The sequence below is a fragment of the Ranitomeya imitator genome, chromosome 2 (genome assembly GCF_032444005.1).
Source record: "Ranitomeya imitator isolate aRanImi1 chromosome 2, aRanImi1.pri, whole genome shotgun sequence".
NCBI lineage: Eukaryota > Metazoa > Chordata > Amphibia > Anura > Dendrobatidae > Ranitomeya > Ranitomeya imitator.
In genome coordinates, this window is record NC_091283.1 from 24,974,241 (window position 1) to 24,998,152 (window position 23,912).

The 23,912-nt window shown below is 47.6% G+C and overlaps 1 protein-coding gene across 1 annotated transcript; it reads left to right on the forward strand.

The window, feature by feature from the left end:
* Nucleotides 1-6,715: 6,715 nt before the first annotated feature.
* LOC138666176 (olfactory receptor 5G9-like) lies at nucleotides 6,716-7,666 on the forward strand. The gene has a single exon (XM_069754416.1). The coding sequence runs from the start codon at nucleotides 6,716-6,718 to the stop codon at nucleotides 7,664-7,666; it is 951 nt and encodes a 316-aa protein (XP_069610517.1).
* The last annotated feature ends 16,246 nt before the right edge of the window (nucleotides 7,667-23,912 follow it).

Consider the following 23,912-nt stretch of genomic DNA (forward strand, 5'->3'; position numbering starts at 1 on the left):
AAGGAGTGGTTGAGGGAAAGACAGCTGGTCGTCCCGCAGCAATTCCGGGGTGAGTTGTTGCGGATTGCCCATGAGATCCCGCTAGCTGGACACTTGGGGATCAGCAAAACTAAGGCCCGGCTGTCTCAACACTTCTATTGGCCTAAGATGGGGACAGATGTGTCAAACTACTGCCGCTCCTGTGTCACCTGTCAAAGAGTGGGGAAGGCAGGGCCTGCTCTTAAGGCTCCCCTGATCCCTTTGCCAGTGATAGAAGAGCCTTTCCAGAGGATCGCGGTGGACATTGTGGGCCCGCTGGCCGTCCCCAGCAGCTCTGGAAAGCAATACATCCTTACTGTGGTAGACTATGCTACCCGGTACCCAGAGGCAGTAGCTCTGTCGTCAACTAGGGCAGATAAGGTGGCGGATGCCCTGTTGGCCATCTTTTCACGTGTAGGATTTCCCAGGGAAATGCTTACTGATCAAGGGACCCAATTTAGGTCTCGCCTAATGGAGGCTCTCTGTAAGAAAATGCAGGTGAAGCACCTGGTATCGAGTGCGTACCACCCACAGACCAATGGCTTGTGTGAACGCTTCAATGGTACCCTCAAACAGATGCTACGCATGCTGGTTGAGACTCAAGGGCGCGACTGGGAGCGGTACCTCCCACACCTGCTGTTCGCTTACCGAGAGGTTCCGCAGGCCTCGACGGGGTTCTCCCCCTTCGAGCTCCTGTACGGCAGGCGAGTTCGGGGACCCCTTGGGTTGGTAAGAGAATCCTGGGAAGAGGAGCCGAACCCTTCTGAAGTGTCCATAGTGGAGTATGTCATGCGCTTCCGTGACAAGATGCAGACCTTGACGCAGTTGGTGCATGACAACATGACGCAGGCTCAGGCTGATCAGAAGCACTGGTACGACCAGAACGCCTGGGAGCGGACCTACCACGTGGGTCAAAAGGTGTGGGTGCTGGTCCCCGTACCAACCGATAAGCTTCAGGCAGCCTGGGAGGGCCCGTACGTCGTCCACCAACAGCTCAACCCGGTCACTTACGTGGTCACGCTTGACCACGCTCGGGGTAGGCGAAAGGTCTTTCACGTCAACATGATGAAGGCTCATCACGAACGTGAACCTTTCGTCCTACCGGTCTGCAGCTTGCCCGAAGACGGTGAGGAAGACACCCTCCTGGACTTGCTGGCCCAAGCCAAGGCCAATGGGTCCATCGAGGATGTGGAGGTAAGCGCCTCGTTAACTGAACCCCAGCGGGTGCAGTTGCAAACCACACTGGAACCCTTCCGGGTCGTATTCTCCAACTGACCTGGGAGGACTGAGTTAGCCGTCCACGAGGTGGACACCGGGAATCACGCCCCACTACGGCGAACACCCTATCGAATCTCTGACCAGGTGCAGCAGACTATGCGCCAAGAGATCGATGAGATGTTACAGCTGGGGGTGATTCGACGGTCAAAGAGCGCGTGGGCATCGCCTGTAGTTCTCGTGCCAAAGAAGGACCGGACCACACGGTTCTGCGTGGACTACAGGGGGCTCAACGCCATCACAGCCTCGGATGCGCACCCAATGCCGCGCATCGAGGAGCTGCTTGAGAAGTTAGCTGGCGCAAAATACCTGACAATAATGGATTTGAGTAGAGGATACTGGCAGATTCCCCTGAGCCCCGAGGCGCAGGAGAAGTCCACCTTTATCACACCCTTTGGACTGTACGAGTCCACGGTCATGCCCTTCGGCAGGAAGAATGCCCCTGCCACTTTCCAGCGGATGGTCAACCGCCTGCTTCAGGGACTGGAGACGTACGCCGTGGCGTACTTGGATGACATTGCCATCTTCAGTCCCTCCTGGAAGGAACACCTGCAGCATCTCGAGGAGGTGCTCAGGCGAATTCACCAAGCAGGACTGACTATCAAGCCGGGAAAGTGTCAGATGGGCATGAGGGAGGTTCACTACCTGGGGCACCGGGTAGGCGAAGGCACCATGGAGCCAGAGCATGGCAATGGTGATGGGTTGGCCCACCAGGGTGAACCTGCTGAGGTGCGCATGGAGGAGAACCATCAGGTCCTGCCTCCCTAGCGCACACCAAAAGGGGGAGGTGTCACGATATGGTATGAAATATCATAAGTAGTTCTTTTGCTAGCCTGAGTGGGCTAAGCCCCCCCTTCTTGGAGTAACAGTTGTAGCTGCAAATTCCTGGCTTTCCTTCTCAGAGAGTGTGGGGGTAGAAGTTTTATGGCCGAACGGAATTTACGACTGGCATTTCCTGTGTAAGCTCTTGTCCAGCTAGAACAGGAAAAATGGCTCCAAAAATCCATGAAAGATTCTTTGTTTAGTTTTTGTTAGATATTAGGCAAACGATTTAAGCTAGAAATACGAAAATATATATTCGTAGTCTCACTCGGTGTAGCTACACATCTCATGACACTCGGGTTTCTAACTCCATCTGGTAAAGAAGTAGGGTTTTCTCTGTAAATATGTATCCCAGATAGGACATATTTGATCTCATTAGAATGCTCACGTTAATCCGAGATGAATTATGGGTTTGGTATGACTCTGTCATGTTTTGTAGTGAAGTTATAGAAATTAGAGGAAATAGTTTAAAGTTTAGGCAGAATGTAGAGAGAGGAGGGTCTGGATAAGCCAGCCTTTCTGTGATGTCACAGCCTTAATGTTTTAAGTGTCTGGCAGGCTCTGAGGAGTCACTTTTTGCTGATTTCTCCTTCTGGACTGCTTTGTCCTATTGTCCTGGAAGAGCTGGTACATCCCATGGACTGGGATGTATGGAAACTGCACTAGCCTGGATGCCTGCGATGCTTTTAATATGTGAGTGTTATCTTTTCTCATTTATTCCCTTTATGTTATAATTACCCTTGTACATATTTGCAATTGTCTCATGTATAACATCTTTATAAACTATTTTTGATAACGCACTGCCTAGTTATTTTGAATGGGATATACTATTATATATTAGTTCGTTCTCCCGCTCTAAACCGTACCCTAAGTCTCTTGAAGGGAAAATACGCTACTGTTACTGTTGTGTTGGGTTAGCTTCGGACCCGTTTAATCGAAGCTGGTGGCAGCGAAAGTGTGCTGACGGTTGGATTATGCTGAAGCAACTGCGGGTTTGATAATTATTGTTCCTGCCTGTGTGGGAGTAGTTATCGCGTCGCTGCAGCGTGCCCAATAGCCAGTACATAGCAGGCAGCCTTTCTGGCGACTAATTACCCAGGGTGCAGTACCTAATCTGACCTGAGAGTAAGGGGGGCGCCAGAGAGCTGCAAGTGTTAAGTGGAACTGTAAGCGGGATATACATAAATCCCTGCAGTTCGTGGTATATAGAAAAGCAGTGGGATACCTAGAATAAGCCCCTGCTGTAAACTAAGAGGTCAATAGCCTTGTGTGTGGTTTTTCATCACATTGTTAGCAGTGGAGGGATAACTAAGATAAGCCCCCCTGCACATGTGATAGCCGTCTGTTGGCCTAAAGTCACCCTGATCCGTGACGTAGGGGTGACGGTCACGGTGTGAATCCTGACCCAGTGGTGACAGCGGTCAGGGGAATCGTGACAGGTGGGAGCAGAGCAAAGCCACACGATGCGGAGAGCAGGCCAGAACCGCAGGAGGCAAGACGGGAGTAGAGCAAAACCGCAGGAGACGGAGCAAAGCAGAACCCCAGGAGGTGGAGCAGAGCAGAACCACAAGAGGTGGAGCAGAGCAGAACTGCAGGAGGTGGAGCACAGTTATTTGGAGCACTTGCACTTTATGAATGTTTTGTTGTCTAATATGCATCGGGGCTTAGGGTCTTTTTTTAGAGTATCAGTAAAGGTTATGTTTTAGTTAGTTTTTTGCCTACTCTGCTGGTAACATTGAACCTTAGGAGGCGGAGCAAAGAGCAGAACTGCAGGAGGTGGAGCAAAGAGAACCGCAGGTTACAGAGCAAAGCTGCAGGATGAGGAGCAAAGAGCAAAAAGAGTGAACACAAGGAAACACACAGCGGAATAGGAAAGGCTACAGACAGGGATACAAACGGACACAGGAATAGGACTAAGTTCTGACAGGGTCAGGAATGGGACAAGGCACAGAAACAAGGATTCAGACCAGGGTACGAAGCCCCCCTGGGTGGCTGAAACAGGAGACACAGGTACAAGCCAGGGTACGAAGCCCCCCTGGGTGGCTGACACGAGAGACACAGCAAGACAGGACCTGGCAACTCAGCAGCAAGACACTGACTGAGTAAATGCGTTGCTCGGCATCCCCCTAGGGGTGGGGCAACCTTAAGTATCTGAGGCCTCTTGGCAATTGGTTGAAGACACCTTAGGAAGGTGCACACAGTCTTTATAAGAAACAGGAAGTGCCGGGGCCACCGCCCTAAACATACAGCCAGGAAGTATGCAGACAGCAGGCAGGAGACATGAGGTTCACAGCATGTATCAGGCAGAAGACAGAACTCACAGCATGGCCTGGAGGGGTAAGTAAGATGGTATATCTGCCTGATGAGAGATGGAAAGCCATGCAGTGATGCCGGCAGGAACGTTATACCCATAGGCCTCCATAGAGTGTAATGCATTCCTCATAGGCCTCTATACAGTATAATGCACTCCCCATAAGCCTCTATACAGTATAATGCACTCCCCATAGGCCTCCATACAGTATAATAAACTCCCCATAGGCCTCCATACAGTATAATTCACACCCATAGGTCTCCAAATAGTATAATGCACTCCCTGTAGGTCTACATTTTAGTATAATGCACTCCCCATAGGTTTCTATGTAGTATAATTCACTCTGCATATACCTCCATATAGTATAATAAACTCCTCAAAGGTCTTTATACAGTATAATGTACTCCCCATAGGCCTCCATATACTATAATGCACTCCCCATAGGCCTCCATATAGAATAATGCACTCCCCAAAGGCCTCTATACAGTATTATGCACTTCCCAAAGGCCTCTATATAGTATAATGCACTTTCCAAAGGCCTCTATATAGTATAAAGCACTCCCCATAGGCCTCTATGTCGTATAATGCACTCCCCATAGGTCTCCATACAGTATAATGCGCTCCCCATGAAAAAAAATACAGTACTCACCAGTCACCTCTCATCATTCCCCCGAGTGCCCGCTCATCCTAGCAGAGTGGGTACCATGTACTGACATCATCACGCCGGCTGTCAGCTTCTGCGTAATTGATGTCAGCCACAGAGGGGGAATGATGAGAGAGGGAGCGTGTCACTCCCTGTCTCATCATTGCTTTCAAACATATCGACATCCACCCGATACAGTTGAACTTTTGATGACTGGGGGGTCCCACTGCTGGCACTGGGCCCCCCTCCTGCTCAAGGGCCCTATAATGGCTGGGTGGCAGTGCAGAGAGATTGAGTATCCCTGCTCTGCCGCAGGGTGTAACTGTATGGGTGCGCTGCATACACCAGTAGAGTTACAGTAGCGTAGCTCTGAGTGGCCCCTCATAGCGCAGGACCTGGGCGACTGCCCCCCCCAGTAGCTGCACTACTGTGCTCAGCTATTTAACTAAGCTGGCAGCCGTAGCCTTGCATTGTGCTCATTGATCTATCACTGTCTGACCTTGGACCTCGTTCTGACCGTCCATCTGTTTAACCCTTTTGCTCTAATCCGCTATGCTACTGGCATTTTGACCTTGCACCGTTATCTGACTATGCCTTTGTCTCTTCCCTTTGTTTATGACGTACCCTCCTGGCTTTTGACCTCTGACTCCTCGGCTATCCCGACTTGTCCATGAGAAGTGAATCAGCGTCACAGACATGACAAGAATCTGCATAACTAATCATATGTTAAATAGTTCCAAATCAAATATATGCATGAGATGCTTATCTATAAAATGATGGACTCTCGAAGCTGTAGAGGATGGAAAGTCAAAAGTTCAAAATATTGTTCCTATTTTACTCGTCAGTGTAATATTACAGGTTACAGGCACTCGATTCTGTGATGGGACACAGAGAGAGAGAACTGGACTGATTGCCGCATACTTGGAGCTGGGAAGGAATTTTTCCCCCTAATATGGTGCAATTAGCATCTGCTTGGGAATGTATAGGGTGAAGTCGATGGACTTGTGTCTTCATTAAACCTTAAAACTATAAAATCGGTGTACTTGCATTGAAGACCCACATCAGAATGGCTGTGTAATCCTTTTGGAAAATTTCCTGTCTGAAAATAAAGTCAGCATTTTATGAATCTTGCTATAGATGGACATCAGAATTATACACTACAGCAGTTCTGGCATGGGTTATTAAAGTAAGTACTCCAGCCTCATCAGGGTGTAACAATCTATTTAATAGTGTATGCATGGTTTGTATCGTTAAATCTGCTGATAGATTTGCTTTACGCTGGCAGTAAATGCAAAATGTACAACATGTTGGTATCTTTTTATCATAAGTGAAGACAGAATTGCCTCTAACCTCAGTGTTTGGGCCTTTCATATTGCCTGGTGACATTTCTTTGTAGGATCATAGTTATAGATTGCAGAGGTGATCCTTGGGCTGCCGGTTCCGTTCTGCTCACACGCACTTAGGTTTTTGATGATGTCTGAGGAACATTTAACTTATTAATTGCTTTTTCATTTCTATGGATTTTGCAGACTGAATTTAATGATTTAGTTGTATTTGCCCATTGATGACTCATATTGTTCCTGAGAATTCATCTTTGCCGCTGTACCCAGTAACTAAGCGAAAAGTCAATGACGAACAATGAAGAAATGAACGGAGCGAACTGGACCACAATCAACTATTTTATCATCAAGGGGATTACAGATGACCCACAGTTACAAGTTCTCATTTTCTTTGTGGTTCTTCTCATTTATTTTCTCACTCTTGCTGGTAACTTCACCATCTTTTTCCTAATCTGCCTGGATCGTCACCTTCACACTCCCATGTATTTCTTTCTGATTAACTTGTCTATTCTGGACATGTTGTGTTCCACAATTACGATGCCTAAAATTCTTTACATTTTTGTATCAGGTAATGGCAGCATTTATTTCCACTCCTGCATGGCGCAGCTGTTTTTATTTTCTAGTTTCACATCTATCGAGCTCTTATTATTGACGGTTATGAGCTACGATCGATATGTGGCCATTTGTAACCCGTTATATTATTCGAGAGTCATGAACCCACAAATTTGCGTCCTGTTGGCTTTGTTGTGCTGGCTAGTTGGTTTTCTCGAACTTATACCCTACATGGTTCTTCTCCTAAGGATATCTTGTTATACATCAAACATAATCAACCATTTTTTCTGTGATATGATGCCCGTCATTAAGTTGTCTTGTAGCGACACCTCTTCCCTGGAACTCTTGATCTTCACAGAAGGCGTTTTCCTTTTGAGTGTCACTCCGTTTCTTCTCACCCTCGTCTCCTATGTGTTCATTATCACATCCATCATGAGGATACGTTCCAGCTCTGGAAGAAGAAAAACATTCTACACTTGCTCCTCGCACCTCACCGTGGTGGTTCTACTTTATGGGACCCTTTTCTGCCAGTATCTGAGACCTAAATCAATGGATACATTAGACTCCAATAAAATATTTTCTCTTTTTAATACTGCGGCCGTCCCCATGCTGAATCCTATTATCTACAGCCTAAAAAATAAAGCTGTGAAATCTGCTCTCAAACGAAGGACAGAATCCTGCTTTGAAATTCAGAAAGATCCATAGAGAAGTGAATTAGGTGTAAAATGAAGCTATAGTGTTCAAAATGAATATTATATAATTTTTATCAAGATTGAAAATTATTCCCTATCCATAGGATGGGGCTAAGTTACTGATCACTGGGGTCCACAACTTGTGTCCTCCATACATCTGTGACCTCGTCTCCCGGTACTTACCTGCACGCAACCTCAGATCCTCACAAGATCTCCTTCTCTACTCCCCTCTTATCTCCTGTTCCCACAATCGTATACAAGATTTCTCCCGTGCATCCCATTCTTCTGGAATTCTCTATCCCAACATATCAGACTATCGCCTACCATGGAAACCTTCAAAAGGAACCTGAAGACTCACCTCTTCCAACAAGCCTATAACCTGCAGTTCCCACTGATCAAGCAAACCACTAAACGACCAGCTCTATCCTCACCTACTGTATCCTCACCCATTCCTTGTAGATTGTGACCCATCGCGGGCAGGGTCCTCTCTCCTCCTGTACCAGTCGTGCCTTGTATTGTTTAAGATTATTGTCCTTGTTTTTTATTATGTACACCCCTCCTCACATGTAAAGCGACATGGAATAAATGGCGCTATAATAATGAATAATAATTATGATTAGAAAATATCTAGATATAAACTCATGAAGTGGTAAACCCATAGCTCCCAACCGTCCCTCATTGTGCGGGACTGTCCCGGTTTCGAGCCTTTGCCCCGCTGTCCAGCACGGAACGCTCTGCTTCCCGCAGTCAGCAGGAGAAGCAGCCGACACGCCCCCTTGTGTTAAGCCACACCCCTTACCCTTCCGTATGCAGTGCAGTACCTATCAGCCGGTCATCCCTGCAGCACAGAGCCTTACACCACATATTGGCTGCCTGCTTTGTGCGCACAGGACCTGTGATGAGGTCACAGGAGGGGAGGAGTCAGGGGGTCACATGATCGGGACCTCTGTGGATTGCAGGACTTGGCTGTGCTGGTTGCCAACTTGCCACATGGTGCTGCTGGATGAGGTAAGTAATGCCTTGTGTGGGGTCAGGAGGTGTACAATGTGGATGTAGCAGAGCCATGTGTGTATGAGGTGTATGGAGCGGAGCCATGTGTGTGCGATGTGTATGGAGCGGAGCTGTGTGTGTACGAGGTGTATGGAGCGGAGCCATGTGTGTGCGAGGTGTATGGAGCAGAGCCGTGTGTGTACGAGGTGTATGGAGCGGAGCCGTGTGTGTACGAGGTGTATGGAGCGGAGCTGTGTGTGTGCGAGGTGTATGGAGTGGAGCTGAATGTGTACGAGGTGTATGGAGCCGAGCAGTGTGTGTGAGGTGTATAGAGCGGAGTCATGTGTGTATGAGGTGTATGGAGCAGAGCCGTGTGTGTATCAGGTGTATGGAGCGGAGTTGAATGTGTACGAGGTGTACGGAGCGGAGCTGTGTGTGTATGAGGTGTATGGAGCGGAGCCGTGTGTACAAGGTGTATGGAGCGGAGCCATGTGTGTACGAAGTGTATGGAGCGGAGCCGTGTGTGTACGAGGTGTATGGAGCGGAGCCGTGTGTGTACGAAGTGTATGGAGCAGAGCCGTGTGTGTACGAAGTGTATGGAGTGGAGCCGTGTGTGTATGAGGTGTATGGAGCGGAGCTGTGTGTGTACGAGGTGTACGGAGCGGAGCGCGTGTGTACGGAGCGGAGCCGTGTGTGCAAAGTGTATGGAGCGCAGCCGCATGTGTAGGAGTAGCTATGTGTGGCCATTATGCCGTACGAAGTATCGTGCGGCCAATATACAGTATGGAGCATCATGTGTGGTCATTATACAGTATGGAGCATCATGTGTGGTCATTATACAGTATGGAGCACTGTGTGGCCATATTTTTTTGTTTATAATTATTGTATATGAAACAGTGTGATCAGCAGTGCTAAATGGGTGTGGTTGGGATGTGGATATGGGTGTGACTAATTATGAATGGGTGTGGTCAGAGGTGCGGCCTAAACTTTGTCCCTCTTTCCCATCTTCAAAAGTTGGGAGGTATGTGTTAGCTGTTTTGTACAACTGACACATGCCCACACCTATTAACTAGTTAAATGCCGCTGTCAAACTCTGACAGCGGTATTTAACAAGCGCTTCCGAACATCCAGCTGGAAATACGCGCACCGGTGACCCCCTTCACATCGTCGGGGGTTGTTCTGCCCATTCTAGCGAAGGTCAGGTTTCGTATCTAGCTTTAAAAAGGTTTAATACCATAGTTTGGTTTTGCTGTTTTATAGCACCACCCAGTGGTGGTTAAATTTATTACCTGTGTTTTTCAGTAATTATTAGAGTGTTGCATTCTGGGATTCACCAAGGTATCATGGGAAGGGGAAACTCCATTTTCTCTCTGTGTATTTCCCTGGACACACGTGTTAATCTGCTGTGTTGAACTACCTCACTTACTTCCCATTCCGGTTAAGTTTATCCGGTAAGATCATTATCTCTGTTCTTGCTATGTAATATTCTATAGAGTGTGATTAACTGTATAGCAGCCAGTACACAGGAAATGTGATTTTGGTTACCTGCTGTATGTAGTTATTATAGAAGTTGCATCATCCTGTATGCTTTCCCTGTTAGTTGCAGTCATGTTACTATTTGCACAATACTTACTCAAATCATTTGTATTCTTATAGTTTTACCGCGCTCATGTTTACCAATAAACAAGTTAGACTACAGAGAACAGTCTACTTATTTGGGAGACAGAAGTGGTTTATGCCGTATGTCGGATCACACACCGTATCAACGTGTATGAAGACAACAGTAAAACGGATTCTAGATACCAGCAGAGGCCAGTAAAACGCAGGCTAGATACCAGCAAGCAGTAAAACAGAAGCTAAATACCAGCGGAGGCTAGCAAAACCAGGCTAGACGCCAGCAATAACAAGACCACTTACACAGCCGCTTGTACCACACCGCACAGCCTGCAGATACCGCAGAGGCCGCCATATTGCCCGCCAAGCGCTACACGTCTCAGTCTACGCTGAAGTCATTCCTACCCGCTCTGAGACGTCCTACAGCCTGCAAACGGACACACAATGTCTGCAAGTCGAGCATCCTCACTCAGGACGAGGTCCCATACAAGCCGCTCTAGCAAGTCTTCCTCGAAAAGGTCTGTCACCCTCGCCCGAGCAGAAGCTGAGGCGGCGAAGGTAAGATCCTCCTTCGCTGCACAAGAGATGCAGTTAAAGTTAAGACAAGCAGAGCAAGAAGCAGAAAGAGCCCGCCTGCAAGCAGATAGAGAAGCAGAAAGAGCCTGCCAAGAAGCAGAAAGAGCCTGCCTGCACGCCGAGCAAGAAGCAGAAAAAGCCCGCCTGCAAGCCAAGCAAGAAGCAGGAAAAGCCCGCCTGCAAGCCGAGCAAGAAGCAGAAAGAGCCCGCCTGCAAGCCGATAGAGATGCAGATACAGCACGCCTGCGAGCGACCTTAGAAAGGCTTTCCGCTGAAAAAGAAGCAGCAGCCGCAATAGCCAAAGCTGAGTTTTTAGAAGCCGTGGAGTTTCCCGAATCTGAGCGTGACAGCGACGTACGTGGACCAGACCTTGATCGTCAGGACCCTGCTCAACGCGTCTCAGAATATGTCCACCAACATCCCGGAATAGAAGACAACTCTGATCCGTTACACCAACCAGCCTATACAGATTACCAGAGATCCTTCCTCCAAACACCGTACTGGAAGCAGGAAGGTATACTGCGAAACGACGTCGACCACCACTACCGTCTTACAGAACAGAAGGTACGGCCTCCTCCCAGACTGACAGGGACACCGTTCGCTTCAGAACGGTTTTATACAGACTTTCCTAAGCCAGAAGATCCTACCAGGTATGAGGATGCACCACACACACTGCATGACAACAGCACACCAGCTCATGTTGACACTGACTCAGCCACTATGAACTTTGCAAGGTTCTTTACCCGCCGGGAGCTGGTGACCAAGGGACTTGTAAAGTTCACCGATCGAGCTGAAAGCTACAGAGCTTGGCGAGCCTCCTTCCAGAACGCCATCAGAGACTTGCATCTTTCCAGTAGTGAAGAGTTAGATCTACTGGTTAAGTGGCTTGGGAACGGGTCAGCTGAACACGCCAAAAGAATCAGGAACATTAACATAAAGTACCCACACACAGGACTTCGCATGGTGTGGGAGAGACTCGAAGAATGTTATGGGTCAATAGAAGCTATAGAAAACGCTTTGTATAAAAGAATTGATGATTTTTCCAAGATAGCAAATAAGGGTTATCACAAGCTCAGAGAACTGAGCGACTTGTTAATGGAGGTGCATGCTGCTCAGTCAGAAGGTGACCTACCAGGGTTGGCATTCCTGGACACTGCCAGAGGTGTCAACCCAATCGTCCAAAAGCTCCCTTACAACTTACAAGAAAAGTGGGTCAGTCACGGGTCCCGTTACAAACAGGCTCATAAGGTGCCATTTCCTCCTTTCAGGGTGTTTGTAGACTTTGTTGCTCAGCAGGCTAAAGTTAGAAATGACCCCAGTTTTGATTTCACTATGTCATGTACCACTGCCTCCGGTGTAAAACCCAGTAAAACACCAGTGACAGTACACAAAACTAATGTTACCTCCACAGGTTTTCCTTACAGGGCAAGTAAGTCCTCTCCAGAGGAGGACAAACCTCAGGATCTCAGCAAACACTGCCCCCTACACAAGAAACCTCATCCTCGACTAAAATGTAGAGCCTTCAGGGAGAAGCCTCTAGAAGACCGTAAGAGTTTCCTAAAGGAAAACAAGATATGCTTCAGATGCTGCGCGACTACCTCACACTTCGCCAAGAACTGTGAAACCAGTGTGTAATGCGCAGAATGCAGTAGTGTGGAGCACAACACGGCTTTACACCCTGGACCACCCTCAGGGGTATCGTCACGAGTAGAAGAGTCTGCCGAAAAACAGACGGACACTGACATTGACACCCCAGTGGTCACTTCTCAGTGTACAGAGATCTGCAAGGAATTTGTAGCAGGGAGATCCTGCTCGAAGATCTGTCTTGTCAGAGTATTCCCAGAGAGCCAACGGGATAAGGCAATCAAGGTATATGCAATATTGGATGATCAGAGCAACAGGTCTCTAGCTAAGCCCTTTCTCTTCGACACCTTCAACATTGCTGGTCCCGGCTCTCCGTACTCCTTGAAGACATGTGCAGGTACTGTCGAGACGGCGGGGAGAAAAGCGACCGGATTCAAAGTAGAGTCTATGGACGGTCAAACCCGCTTATCCTTACCATCAATACTAGAGTGCAATCAAATTCCAGACAACAGGTCTGAGATACCTACACCGGAGGTAGCAGCTCATCACACCCACTTGAGACGTATAGCTCACCTGATACCGGAGCTTGACCAAGGAGCCCCTATCGTCTTACTCCTCGGAAGAGACATTCTACGGGTCCACAAGGCTAGATGACAGATCAGCGGCCCACAAAATGCCCATATGCTCAGAGACTTGGCCTAGGATGGGTCATTGTGGGAGACGTCTGTTTGGGTGGAGCACACAGGCCGACATCAGTCAACAGCATGCTCACCAATACCCTCGAGAATGGACGCCCGTCTCTCTTCCAGCCATGCGAGAGCAGTTTCCTGATTAAAGAATTGCCACACAACACCCCTCCATCTTGTCCGTTAGCTGATCCCTCCTGTGAAGACCATGCATGCGACGGTAAGCAAGATCATATAGGGTGCACAGTTTTCCACAGGACAAGAGAAGACAACCAGGTAGCAACGTCCATAGAGGACAGACTGTTCTTGGACATCATGGAGCGAGAGATAGTAAGAGATGAATCAAAGAGTTGGGTCGCACCTTTACCATTCAAACCACAGAGGCAACGCTTACCCAACAACAGAGAACTTGTGTACAGTCGATTTGTCTCCCTTACACGCAAACTGCAGAAGTCACCAGAGACAAAAGAACACTTCTTTACCTTCATGGAGAGAATATTCCAGAGTGGCCACGTGGAAATTGCACCTGTACTTCAAGATTCCGAGGAATGTTGGTACTTACCTCTTTTCGGCGTGTATCATCCGAAGAAACCTGGTCAGATAAGAGTGGTATTTGACTCAAGTGCCAGATACGAAGGTGTTTCTTTAAACGACGTCTTTCTATCTTGTCCAGACCTCAACAACAGACTTCTGGGAGTACTCCTTCGTTTCCACAAAGATGCAGTAGCATTTACGGCCGACATACAACAGATGTTTCACTGCTTCCTTGTTAAAGAAGAACACAGAAACTACTTGAGGTTTTTCTGGTACCGCTATAATGACCCCTACAAGGACATTGTGGAATATCGTATGAAGGTACACATCTTTGGGAACAGCCCTTCCCCTGCTGTCGCTATCTATGGGCTTAGACATTCAGCCAGAGAGGGTGAAGCAAACTATGGATCGGATGTAAGATCTTTTGTGGAAAAGGATTTCTACGTAGATGACTGCCTGAAATCCACACCCACAGATGAGTCGGCAGTCAGTCTCCTGAAAAGGGCACAAGAAATGCTCGCTTCATCCAATTTGAGGTTGCACAAAATTGCTTCCAACAGCCAAAAACTAATGTCAGCCTTTCCCTCTCAAGATTACTCAACCGATTTAAAAGACTTGGATTTAAGCACGGACTCCCTTCCTATGCAGCGGAGCCTGGGTTTACTTTGGGATTTGAAAAAGGATGCATTCACCTTCCAGATCAGCGAAGAAGAGAAACCTTTCACGCGTAGAGGCGTCCTGTCCGTTGTGAACAGCTTGTACGATCCTCTGGGATTTGTAACTCCTGTAACTATCCAAGGTAAAATGATGTTGAGAGACTTCACCCAGGAGACGTCCGATTGGGATGATCCGCTTCCCAGTGAGAAAAGAGACTTGTGGGTAAGATGGAAGAACTCTTTAGAAGCCCTGTCAAGTCTCTACGTTGCACGACCATATGCTTCTGTGCCATCAACAGAAATCAAGATGCAAAGACTTTGTATCTTCTGCGATGCCTCAACCAAAGCAATTGCAGCAGTGGCGTATTTGAAAACTACTGACATCAATGAACAATGCCACTTGAGGCTTGTTATGAGCCGGACAAAATTGGCCCCACTCCATGAACACACAGTACCCAGACTGGAACTCTGTGCAGCTGTGTTAGCAGTAGAGTTAGCTGAGCTTATCTCGACAGAAATGGACCTGGAGGTCAAAGAAATCGAGTTCTACACCGACAGCAAGGTAGTGTTGGGGTACATTTGCAAAGAAACTCGTCGTTTCTATGTCTATGTCAGCAATCGGGTGCTAAGGATCAGGAGATCCACCGACCCTAAACAGTGGCATTATGTGTCCACAAACCACAATCCTGCGGACCACGCAACCAGATCCATTGAAGCAAGTCACCTTAAGGACACAACCTGGTTTACTGGCCCTACATTCTTATACCGTTCAACGCCATACATGGACGAGTCAAACATCTTTGAACTGGTAGATCCGGTGGCAGATGAGGAAATCCGCCCTCAGGTATCCGTCCTATGTACGGTGACTAAAGACAATCACCTAAAATCCCACCGTTTCAATAGGTTCTCAACTTGGAACTCGCTTGTTCGTGCCCTCGTTTGTTTAATTCATGTGGCTCGATCCTACAAGTCAACGTCACCCGCCATCCAGAAACCTTGCAAAGGTTGGCACCACTGCAAGCTTGCCTTTACCGTTCCAAACATTGAAAATGCCAAGAACGTTATAATTCCTACCATACAGCGTGAATGTTACGCCAAAGAAATAGATAACCTCAATAAAAACCAACCTGTCTCTAGAGACAGTGTCTTGAAGAAGCTTGATCCAATCATCGACCAAGATGGGCTGTTAAGAATTGGAGGTCGTCTTCAAGAAGCTGAAGTGGAATTTGGGGAGAAACACCCTATAATAATTCCTGGACATTATCATGTCACGACCCTGCTTGTGCAACACCACCACGTCTTGGTGAAACATCAGGGCCGACTGTTTACCGAAGGAAATCTACGAACGGCTGGATTATGGATAGTTGGAGCAAAGCGATGCGTGAGTAAACTCATTTACAACTGCGTGATTTGTCGCAAACTCCGTGGTGGGACTCAAAAGCCAAAGATGGCCAATCTCCCACCAGACATACTTAGTACAGAACCTCCTTTTACCAACGTCGGACTGGACGTATTCGGGCCATGGTCTGTGGTTGCACGGCACACTAGAAGAGTCCAAGCCAACGCCAAACGCTGGGCGGTTATGTTCACCTGTATGTCCATCAGAGCAGTCCACATCGAAGTAATTGAGTCCATGGACGCTTCAGGGTTTATAAATGCACTCCGACGTTTCATCGCCATCAGAGGGCCCGTGAAGCACATACGCTCCGATAGAGGTACCAACTTTGTAGGTGCAGTGAAAGAACTTCAAATTCCTTCCAACCTAGACACCACCAGTGTGGAAAGATACTTGAACGAGCAGGGATGCACCTGGACTTTCAATCTTCCACACTCTTCTCACATGGGAGGTGCTTGGGAGAGGATGATAGGAATGGCACACAGAATCCTTGACTCCATCTTCTTGCAAGCAGGTAGCGCAAGACTCACACATGAAAGTTTGACCACATTCCTGGCAGAAGTTTCGGCCATCATTAATGCTAGGCCATTGACTTCACTTTCTAGTGACTCTGAGGATCCGACCATTCTCACCCCTGCCATGTTACTTACTCAGAAAGCCAGCGTTCTCAGCGCTGCACCTGGAGAATTTAGCAACAAAGACCTCTACAGATGACAATGGAGGCAAGTCCAAAGTCTCTCCAATACCTTCTGGGACAGATGGAGGAAGCAGTACCTCTCCACCTTACAACCCAGGAAGAAGTGGCAGACCGACAAACCAAACATCAAAACCGGTGATGTCGTTCTCATGAAAGACAGCCAGTCTCACCGTAATGAGTGGCCACTAGGCCTCATCACTAAGATACTCCCAAGCAAAGATGGGAAGGTGCGTAAGGTCGAGGTCAAAGTAGGCAAATCCGGGGAGAGTAAACTATTCCTCAGACCAGTTGCGGAACTTGTCTTACTGTTTTCGCCAAAAGAACCTGTGGGTGGCATCGGTTGATGCCAAGCGGGGAGTGTTCTGCCCATTCTAGCGAAGGTCAGGGCTTCGTATTTAGCTTTAAAAAGGTTTAATACCATAGTTTGGTTTTGCTGTGTTATAGCACCACCGTGGTTAAATTTATTACCTGTGTTTTTCAGTAATTATTAGAGTGTTGCATTCTGGGATTCACCAAGGTATCATGGGAAGGGGAAACTCCATTTTCTCTCTGTGTATTTCCCTGGACACACGTGTTAATCTGCTGTGTTGAACTACCTCACTTACTTCCCATTCCGGTTAAGTTTATCCGGTAAGATCATTATGTTCTTGCTATGTAATATTCTATAGAGTGTGATTAACTGTATAGCAGCAAGTACACAGGAAATGTGATTTTGGTTACCTGCTTTATGTAGTCATTATAGAAGTTGCATCATCCTGTATGCTTTCCCTGTTAGTTGCAGTCATGTTACTATTTGCACAATACTTACTCAAATCATTTGTATTCTTATAGTTTTACCGCGCTCATGTTTACCAATAAACAAGTTAGACTACAGAGAACAGTCTGCTTATTTGGGAGACAGAAGTGGTTTATGCCGTATGTCGGATCACACACCGTATCAACGTGTATGAAGACAGAACAGGGGTCATCGGTGCATTGGCATAACAACTAGAGGTCTCCTGCAGACCTCTATGGTTGTTGATGCCAGATTGCTGTGAGCGCCACCCTGTGGTCGGCGCTCATAGCAATGCAACAATTCTATTACATAGGAGCGATCTGAGCATCGCTCCTATGTAGCAGAGCCGATCAGGCAATGCCAGCTACTAGCCTCCCATGGAGGCTATTGAAGAATGGCTAGAGTAAAAAAAAATGTTTTAAAAAATATGAAAAAAAAAATATATAAAAGTTCAAATCACCTCTCTTTCACCCCAATCAAAATAAAACAATAAAAAAAATCAAACCTACACATACTTGGTATCGCCACATTCAGCCCGATCTATCAATTAAAAAAATAATTAAACTGATTGCTAAACGGTGTAGCGAGAAAAAAAATCAAAATGCCAGAATCAAAAGGTGATCAAAAGAATGTATCTGCACCAAAATGGTATCATTAAAAACTTCAGCTCAGCACGCAAAAAATAAGCCCTCACCTGACCCCAGATCATGAAAAATGGAGACGCAACGGGTCTTGAAAAATGGCACAATTTTTGTTTTGTTTAGCAAAGTTTGGAATTTTTTTTACCACGTACACGTAGATAAAAAATAACCTAGACATGTTTGGTGTCTATGAACTCGTAATGACCTGGAGAATCATGATGACAGTTTTAGTATTTAGTGAATCTAGCAAAAAAGCCAAACAAAAAACAAGTGTGGGATTGCACTTTTTTTTTTGCATTTCACCGCACTTGGAATTGTTTTCCCATTTTCTAGTACATGACATGGCAAAAACAATGGTGTTGTTCAAAAGCACAACTCGTCCTACAAAAAATAAGCCCTCACATGGCCATATTGACGGAAAAATAAAAAAGTTATGGCTCCGGGAAAGAGGGGAGAGAAAAACAAAAACGCAAAAATGAAAAAAGCTTCCAGGGGTTAAGGGGTTAAACTGCACCCCATGAAATAACACTTGGGTGTTGTCTGTATGACACAGTAGGCAGTCACAGTGTAAAGAGAGGGCTCAGCTCCTGAGTCTGTTCCATAATTGTAGAGTTTATGTATGGCAGATGTCGGCAATGGTTTAGGCCAGTCTCACACGTCCAGATAATTCCGGTACCGGAGTTATCAGTGTCCGTGTGTCCGTGTGCTCGTGCAGCGCCCCAGAGTCCTGGTCGTTGCAGTAATGTCGCTCTGCCGCTAAGGGGAATGATGTTATGTCTGATTGCACTAAAGGAGTTCACCTGACCAGGTATCACAGTCACACATTACACTTCACACTCCGGCCACTAGGGGGAGCAAAAGGCACTATGTATTAGGCCACTCCTCACACTGGTAAAACTAGGGGTCGGATAGGAAGTTAGAAGAGAACGCAGCCTGGGAGAGCTCCAGGGAGGACCTGTCAGGGGTGGGTTCCTGGCAGGTACCTAGCAGAAAGGACAGATCGTTACGGAGCCACGCCTGCACTACCTTGCGGCGGCATCTTAAGGAAGGACACGAAGTGAAGGATATTGTGGAGAAGTGAGAAACAAAATCGCAGCACAAGGAGATATCCAGTAGGAGTCGTACCCCGAGATCGGCAACATCCTACTGAGGTGCGTAGCCGGTGGCCGGAACGCCGAGGAAGTGACAGACTCCAAGCATTACTTCGAACAGCGGCAGGACAGTTGATTTTAGGTTGGCTGTCTACCTTACATCACTTAAGCAGACATAGGAGGCTAAGTTGGAGAGGGGCGTCTCTAGGGTCCCAGAATAGCTCCGAGCCTTCCCGTCAAACGGGTCCGTCCTATCCACACAATAACTTGGGGGATGGAGAGAAAGAGAAAGAACAGATACGAAAGTTGCGAGGGCTATCCTGAATGGTCAGCAGGGAAGAACTACAACACACAGGCGCTAGTTGGTAGGCACTGATTTCCACCTGCAAAGGGAACTCTGGATGTGCCTTCGGACCGGCCGGACTCAGCCAGCCCTATTAGCAGTGCTCTGGATTGCGGATCCCGAAGTCATCAGTAAAAGTTAAAGAGACTGCAACCCTGTGTCCTCGTTATTAACTGCGCCTCACATCATCGCCACCTACACTACTGGGAAGCCCTGGGGACACACTTCACCTGTGGCAAGGTATACCATCTAGCTGCCATTCCATCACCCCAGCGGAACCCCTAGCAGCGTCGGTCATCCTGACCGAATTCCACAGGTGGCGTCACGAACCCTTGACAAACTACATCACCCTTTCATTGGACGCCCCTTAGCAGGGTCATGGACCGGGTCCAGCCACCGTGACAACCCCAGCACCGAGACAGAGAGGACCGGTATCGAGTAAACCGCGGCCCTGTGTCTGGGGGCGCTCCACTCACGTAGGCCATCGGTGTGGGATCCGTGTGATGTCCGTGAGTACGTTTTTAGGGTCCGTGTGCTGTCTGTGTGCTGTACGTGTGCTGTACGTGTGTCCGTGTATTGCAACAATTTTTACAATTTTAACCCTATGACAGGAAAAACGCACACGGACAGCACACGGATGGCACACGGACAGCATCCGTGTGCGGTACGTGTTTAGACCGACCCATTGACTTTAATGTCTCCGTGTTTTGCAAACGGACACACGGTCCATGAAAACACGCTGACATGTGCAGAGACACATTTATTTTAATGTGTCTATGTGAGTCAGTGTCTCCGGTACGTGAGGAAACTGTCACCACACGTACCGGAGCCACTGAAATGTGAAACCGGCCTTAGGGCAGTCTCACACGTCCAGATATTTCCAGTACCAGAAAAATCGGTACCGGAATTATCCGTGTCCGTGTGCTGGTGCGTTTCTGTAGCACATCAGTGTGGCACACGTGCGGCGTGTGCCCACTGGGTACCACACGCACCGTGCCGGAGACAGCGCTAAAGTTTAGCGCTGTCCCCGACATCGTGCTGAAGCCCCATTCATATCTTCCCTGCAGCAGCGATTGCTGTAGAGAAGATATGAATATTAGTGTGTAAAATCAATATCCAATATCTAAAATACTGCAGCATTTCAGAGAAAATAAATGTTGAAAACCCGGTTGGAGAGTATGCGTCCATATGACGTGTCCAAAGCAGTTTCCTGGCAGCTTCTTCCAGCCCTGCTCCCCATGACTGACAGGTCTCTCCCTATGAGCATGTGTCTAATGAGTCAAACTAGAGAACAGGGTGGGGAGAAGCTGCCAGGGAAATGGACTAGTCATACAAGTTGTGTAGTCCTCAGACTGCTCTTTAAAACATATACAGGCATAAGTACTGTCAGGTTCTCTGGGTTTACCCATACCTTCCAACTTTGAAGATGGGAAAGAGGGCTAAAGTTTGCAACGCGCAACGCGCGCAGCTGCAAATTTTAGGCCACGCCTCTGACCACACCCATTCATAATTAGTCACACCCATATCCACGTCCCAACCACACCCATTTAGCACTGCTGATCACACTGTTTCATATACAATAATTATAAACAAAAAAATATGGCCACACAGTGCTCCATACTGTATAATGGCCACACATGATGCTCCATACTGTATGATGACCACACATGATGCTCCATACTGTACAATGACTGCACATGATGCTCCTTACTGTATAATGACCCCACATGATGCTCCATACTGTATAATGACCCCACATGATGCTCAATACTGTATAATGACCCCACATGATGCTCCATACTGTATAATGACCCCACATGATGCTCAATATTGTATAATGACTGCACATGATGCTCCATACTGTATAATGGTCCCACCTGATGCTCCATACTGTATAATGACCCCACATGATGCTCAATATTGTATAATGACTGCACATGATGCTCCATACTGTATAATGGTCCCACCTGATGCTCCATACTGTATAATGACCCTACATGATGCTCCATACTGTATAATAACTGCACATGATGCTCCATACTGTATATTGGCTGCACATGATGCTCCATACTGTGTAATGACCGCACATGATGCTCCATACTGTATAATGACAATAAGTGATGCTCCATACTGTATAATGACCGCACATGATGCTCCATACTGTATAATGACCGCACATGATGCTCCATACTGTATATTGGCTGCACATGATGCTCCATACTGTGTAATGACCGCACATGATGCTCCATACTGTGTAATGACCGCACATGATGCTCCATACTGTATAATGACTGCACATGATGCTCCACACTGTATAATGACTGCACATGATGGTCCATACTGTATACTGGCTGCACATGATGCTCCATACTGTATAATGGCCCCACATGATGCTCCATACTTTATAATGACCCTACATGATGCTCCATACTGTATAATGACCGCACATGATGCTCCATACTGTATACTGGCTGCACATGATGCTCCATACTGTATAATGACTGCACATGATGCTCCATACTGTATACTGGCTGCACATGATGCTCCATACTGTATAATGGCCCCACATGATGCTCCATACTTTACAATGACCCTACATGATGCTCCATACTGTATAATGACCGCACATGATGCTCCATACTGTATAATGACCGCACATGATGCTCCATACTGTATAATGACTGCACATGATGCCCCACACTGTATACTGGCTGCACATGATGCTCCATACTGTATAATGACCGCACATGATGCTCCATACTGTATAATGACCGCACATGATGCTCCATACTGTATAATGACTGCACATGATGCCCCATACTGTATACTGGCTGCACATGATGCTCCATACTGTATAATGGCCCCACATGATGCTCCATACTTTATAATGACCCTACATGATGCTCCATACTGTATAATGACCGCACATGATGCTCCATTCTGTATACTGACTGCACATGATGCTCCATACTGTATAATGACTGCACATGATGCTCCATACTGTATACTGGCTTCACATGATGCTCCATACTGTATAATGGCCCCACATGATGCTCCATACTTTATAATGACCCTACATGATGCTCCATACTGTATAATGACCGCACATGAAGCTCCATACTGTATAATGACCGCACATGATGCTCCATACTGTATAATGACCGCACATGATGCTCCATACTGTATAATGACACCACATGATGCTCTATACTGTATAATGACCCTACATGATGCTCCATACTGTATAATGACCGCACATGATGCTCCATACTGTATATTGGCCGCACATGATACTTCGTACCGCATAATGGCCACACATAGCTACTCCTACACACGCGGCTGTGCTCCGTACACTTTGCACACACGCGGCTCCGCTCCGTACACCTCGTAAACATTTAGCTTCGCTCCGTACACCTCATACACACACGGATCCGCTCCATACACCTCATACACACACGACTCTGCTCCATACACCTCGTACACATTCAGCTCTGCTCCATACACCTCGTACACATTCAGTTCCGTTCCATACACCTCGTACACATTTAGCTCCTCTCCATACACCTTATACACACACGGCTCCGCTTCATACACCTCATACACACACTGCTCCGCTCCATACACCTCGTACACATTCAGCTCCGCTCCATACACCTCATACACACACGGCTCTGCTCTGTACACCTTGTACACACACGGCTCTGCTCCGTACACCTCGTACACATTCAGCTCCGCTCCGTACACCTTATACACATTCAGCTCCGCTCCATACACCTCGTACACACACGGCTCCACTCCATACATGTCATACACACACGGCTCTGCTCTGCTCTGTACACCTTGTACACATTCAGCTCCCCTCCATACACCTCATACACACACGGCTCCATACACCTCATACACACACAGCTCCACTCCATAGACCTCGTACACACACGGCTCCGCTCCATACACCTCTTACACACACGGCTCCGCTCCATACACCTCGTACACACATGGCTCCGCTCCATACACCTCATACACACACGGCTCCGCTCCATACACCTCGTACACACACGGCTCTGCTCCATACACCTCATACACACACGGCTCTGCTCCATACACCTCATACACACAGCTCCGCTCCGTACACCTCGTACACATTCAGCTCTGCTCCATACACCTCATACACACATGGCTCAGCTCCATACACCTCGTACACACACGGCTCCGCTCCATACACCTCATACACACATGGCTCCGCTCCATACACCTCGTACACATTCAGCTCCGCTCCATACACCTCACAAACACCCGGCTCCGCTCCATACACCTCGCACACACACGGCTCCGCTCCATACACCTCATACACACATGGCTCTGCTACATCCACACTGTACACCTCCTGACCCCACACAAGTCATTACTTACCTCATCCTGCAGCACCATGTGGCAAGTTGGCAACCAGCACAGCCAAGTCCTGCAATCGACGGAGGTCCCGATCATGTGACCCCCTGACTCCTCCCCTCCTGTGACCTCATCACAAGTCCTGTGCACACAAAGCAGGCAGCCAATATGTGGTGTAAGGCTCTGTGCTGCAGGGATGACCGGCTGATAGGTACTGCACTGCATACGGAAGGGTAAGGGGCGGGGCTTAACACAAGGGGGCATGTCGGCTGCTTCACCTGCTGACTGCG